The sequence below is a fragment of the Triticum dicoccoides genome, chromosome 4A, assembly GCF_002162155.2.
Source record: "Triticum dicoccoides isolate Atlit2015 ecotype Zavitan chromosome 4A, WEW_v2.0, whole genome shotgun sequence".
NCBI lineage: Eukaryota > Viridiplantae > Streptophyta > Magnoliopsida > Poales > Poaceae > Triticum > Triticum dicoccoides.
In genome coordinates, this window is record NC_041386.1 from 110894263 (window position 1) to 110899156 (window position 4894).

A 4894-nucleotide genomic window follows, 5' to 3' on the forward strand; every position below is an offset into this window, starting at 1 on the left:
AAAGTAACATACTAGTAGTGTCATATGTGGCTTCATTTATTAGCTTGTAGACTCATCTTGTTTTGGGAAGTGCTATGTTACAGTAACATATTATATTACCACTTCTTATTAATTACATGCTACATAAGCAAAAAAAATTTGAAATGCACTATGTTACTATTAAGTTACTCCCACTATGACTAGCCTTAACCCTCCGCCTCTTCCCTTCCCAGTTCCCAGTTTCCCACCCATCACGGAGGCAACGCCGCCTTAACTTTCCCTCTTCCAAAGTTCAAAAAGAGCAAGTGAAAAAAATCTCCCCCCTCCCCAGCCGCCTCCCGCCTGCGCCTCGTGGTCGCGGAGATGGCGGGCGCGAAGGGCGACGGGCCGGCGATCGGCATCGACCTCGGGACGACCTACTCCTGCGTGGCCGTGTGGCGGCCGTCGCACAACCGCGTCGAGGTCATCCCCAACGACCAGGGCAACCTCACCACGCCCTCCTGCGTCGCCTTCACCGACACCATGAGGCTCATCGGCGACGCGGCCATGAACCAGGCCGCCACGAACCCCGTCAACACCGTATTCGGTAATAACTAGATCTGATCTCGATCTGCTGGTCTATATGTTTGATTTCTCAGCAGCGGCAGCTCTGTTCGTCACTCGTCAAGTTTGCTAGGTCGATGGATCTTTGTTAAGATCCCCGCCATCGATGTTTCCCCCCCTTGTTTTGCTGCTGCTGCTGTTGTTTGTGGTGATGCGCTTTTTATTTGGGCGCGCGATTAATTGTTTGCTTACCCTAAAATACCCTAGAAAGTACTATTACGCTGCAAAACCCTCCAACTTTTCGCTGGATTCTTCACGCGAACCTGTTTCGTACATCGGGAAAATCCATGTGCAAAAAAATGGTGTACTTGCCTTCTACATATCCAAAATAAACTAGATTTTGTTTATGGCCAGGGAACGTCTAGAAAGGCTTATCTCCGGTACTAACATTATTTAGAGTTATCTGACACCGAAAAATTAGCTCAGGTAGTCATCAACTGGGCTAGCAATTTTGGAAAACATGAAGTTCTAATACAAAATCTGAAGATGTGAAATATTGTGAAAAATAGAGGTAACGAAGCAAACAAAAGTACCAGCATCCTTGTGCAACAAAAACGAATAGGAACACACTTCTGAAAAGTTACTATTGAAGTTTTATGTTCCTTCAAAGTCTCTGATTAGATGGTTTCCAGTTGCGTTGTAGTTGTATGATTTCCTAATTGTGTTACAGTAGGATGATATTACAATTGTAGGATTTGCAGACCTATTTCCATGTCACAACCTAGATGCAACAATCTTTGTTGGATTTGTTCATAGATTATTCTTCCAAAAATGTGGTTAGTTCTTGTACATGACTGGAACCCATATTCTTATCAGCTTATGTGCTCTATCAATCTATTGTAGCAAACAGGACTTCTCTTTTTGTTGTCGTTCATCCAAAATCTTAGTTCGATGCATATGATTTTATTGTAGAACGCACATGTAATATCAAATCTAAAGAGGACATGGTAGTATATGCATATAGTATGAGATCCAACATCATCCAAGCCATGCATATAGATAATAGAGGTCATGAAATTACATTTTATTGAAAAGGAGGGTACACCCCTGGCCTCTGCATCATTGTGATGTGCACAACCACAGATAATGGATTTACTTAAAAGCCATTTTCTTCCAGTTAACTTGATAGCTGGCCTGTTTTTTACCTCAGAAATAAGGTGGTAGCTTAGAGATAATCACTTTGTAATTTGTTTAGTTCATAATAATTCTATATATCCGTTGTTCTGTCTCAAAATATATATATCTCGTGTTGTATATGGTACAAACATCAAAATGAGTCATATACATTAATACATGTGTCATACCCACTTGTGCTTGTGCCTGAAAGCTTGGCTGTGATGCTGTCTCAACGCATGTGGGTTAAAATGATACCATCTCAGCCATGTCTAGAAATTACATGATCTAGATATATGTTTCTTTTCGTGATTAATATTGTATTTCTATGAAGCCTCTCATTAGTAAATTATATATGAGATACATGATGATAATTTCAATCTTGTAAACTGAATATATACTTATAAACTGAATATATGCAGGAGTGCTGCTTGCAGTTTCTTGACAAGTAAACAGTCAGTGGCATTTTAGTTGGAGCATCCTGCAAAAACCAAATGTACATATATCCAGGAAATCCCATAGATTTTTGACAGGAAAAGAATGTTAGTTTATTAGCATAAAATATCCCTGAATTTCGTTCGTAAATGAGTCATGCAGAAAAGTTGATGTAAACTTCACAGCTACAAGTTCATTGTGCAACAGATATAGGATACCTTGCGATACGATGTTTGGATGTTTGTGGGCCTCATTGTGTGTAATGCATTGCAAACTGTAGTTTACCCTACATAAGGCCACTCCCAATGCTTGTATCTTTAGTATGGTTTCATAGGCAAAAATTTGATGTGGCACCCTATTTAATGAAGAAAGAGAGAGCAACCATATCTTAATCTAGATATTGATCTTAGCACAAAATCCAAGGCATCTCATAACTTTTCTCTCACAAAAGACATTAAATGAGGGTTATTTTTAGAAACAACGCTAATATATAATGGCATCTCATAACTTTTCTCTCACAAAAGACAATAAATGAGGGTTATTTCAGAAAAGCACTAATATATAATGCGTTGGAACTGTTATATCTAAACATCTATTTATATAGCTTAAGATATAGTGCACTGGGATTGCCCTAATTGGCATTGCTTTGAAACTACTTTCTAAATATGCATTTTGTGATGGAATTGGTTCCTAAATATGCAATTCTGTGAAATTAGTCTTAAAATCTTGAATTTTGTGATATACCATTACTTTTGCAAAATAAAATGCTGGAACTAATTATTCCAATTTTCTTCAGATGCCAAGCGACTAATTGGTCGTCGATTCACCGATGCATGTGTGCAAGGAGATATCAAGCTATTCCCATTCAAGGTCATTTCAGGCCCTGGTGACCGGCCGTTGATTGTGGTGAAGTACAAGGATGAGGTGAAGCGGTTCGCAGCTGAGGAGATCTCCTCTATGATGCTCGTCAAGATGTGGGAGATCGCTGAGGCCTATCTTGGCACAGCGGTGAAAAATGTTGTCATCACCGTTCCAGTCTACTTCACTGACTCCCAACGCCAGGCCACCATTGATGCCGGCGCCATTGCTGGTCTTAATGTCATGCGCATCATCAATGAGCCCTCTGCTGCAGCCATTGCCTACGGTCTTGACAAGGGATCTCGCAAAGGTGAAGGAAAGACAGTGCTCATCTTTGATCTTGGTGGTGGTACCTTGGATGTGTCAATTATAACAATTCACATGGGCATCTTCACTGTCAAGGCCACATCTGGTGACACGCACCTCGGCGGGCAGGATATCAACAGCCGGATGGTGGAACACTTTGTGCAGGATTTCCTTAAGAGACACAAGAGTGACATCAGAAACAACCCAAAGGCGCTCATGCGTCTGAGGGCGGCCTGTGAGAGGGCCAAGAGAATGCTGTCTTCCATGGTGCAGGCAAAATTTGAGATCGACTCACTCCACGACAGCATTGACTTCTATGGCACCATCACCCGTGCCCGTTTTGAGGAGCTCAACATGGACCTTTTCCGTAAATGCACCGAACATGTCGAGAAGTGCCTCGCTGACGCCAAGATGGACAAATCCCAAATCCATGATGTCGTGCTCGTGGGTGGCTCCAGCCGGATCCCCAAGGTGCAGCAGCTACTCCAGGATTTCTTCGATGGGAAGATGCTCTGCAAGAGCATCAACCCTGATGAGGCTGTTGCCTACGGTGCCGCTGTCCAGGCCGCAGCCCTTAATGGTGAATGTGACCAGAAGGTGAAGGATTTGCTCCTTCTTGATGTCACGCCCCTCTCGCTCGGGGTAGAGATAGTAGGTGGTTTCATGAGTGTGGTGATCCCCAGGACCACCACCATCCCCTCCAAGAAGGACCGGATCTACACGACCATCTCTGACAACCAGACCAGCGTTCTCTTCAAGGTGTATGAGGGTGAAGGGTCGATGACTAAAGACAACAACCTCCTTGGCAAGTTCACTCTCTGCGGCGTCCCCCCAGCGCCAAAGGGCGTGCCACAGTTCAATGTGACATTCGAAATCGAAGCCAACTGTATTCTGAAGGTGTCCGCTGTGGATACGACGACTGGAAACAAGAACAGCATCACCATCATCACAGACAAGGGTGGGCTGAGCAAAGAGGAGATTGATCGCATGGTGCGAGATGCTGAGAAGTACAAGTCGGATGACATGAAGGAAATGAAAAAAATAATAAAGAAGGAAGACGGGGAGGGTTGGGTGAGCAAGGAGGAGTTCGAGCGCATGGTGCAGAAGAAGCGCATGATGCTGTCCGAAGACAAGACACAAGTTAAGAAGATAAAGAACGAAGGCGGAGGCTGGTAAGGTGCTCAATGTGCTTCTGCAAGCCTATGATCGCGCTGCTTTTGCTATAGTTCATGTTTAGTATCAGTGCCCTCTGCAACTTCAGGAATGGCCATTCTTCTAGCCTAGTATAGTTGTTAATATGCTTCATGTGGTTCTGGAACAACTGAGTGAACTTATATATATCGGTTGCATGTCTACCATCTGCCTGATGAATAGACACTTTTGGTGCTGTTGATCTGCGGCGTACGGCCAGTTCAGTTGGTTTGCGAGATTTCCGTCTCGGTTTACCACCGGCTGTGATTTGTGGCATTTGCAATTTCCCCTGTTGCATCAGCCCAGTTTTAGTTCTGGTTACATGATGAGTTGGGCCTTTTGGAAATTTCTGTCTCTGGTGAGCTTACTACGCTCAACACATAAAAATGCATCAAGAGTTTTCGTGCAT

The 4894-nt window shown here is 43.4% G+C and overlaps 1 protein-coding gene across 1 annotated transcript; it reads left to right on the forward strand.

Annotated features, from left to right (window-relative positions):
* Positions 1-205: 205 nt before the first annotated feature.
* Positions 206-4685, forward strand: LOC119285286 (heat shock cognate 70 kDa protein-like). Its single transcript, XM_037564524.1, has 2 exons — positions 206-565; positions 2927-4685. The coding sequence occupies exons 1-2, from the start codon at positions 343-345 to the stop codon at positions 4468-4470; spliced, it is 1767 nt and encodes a 588-aa protein (XP_037420421.1). The 5' UTR covers positions 206-342; the 3' UTR covers positions 4471-4685.
* The last annotated feature ends 209 nt before the right edge of the window (positions 4686-4894 follow it).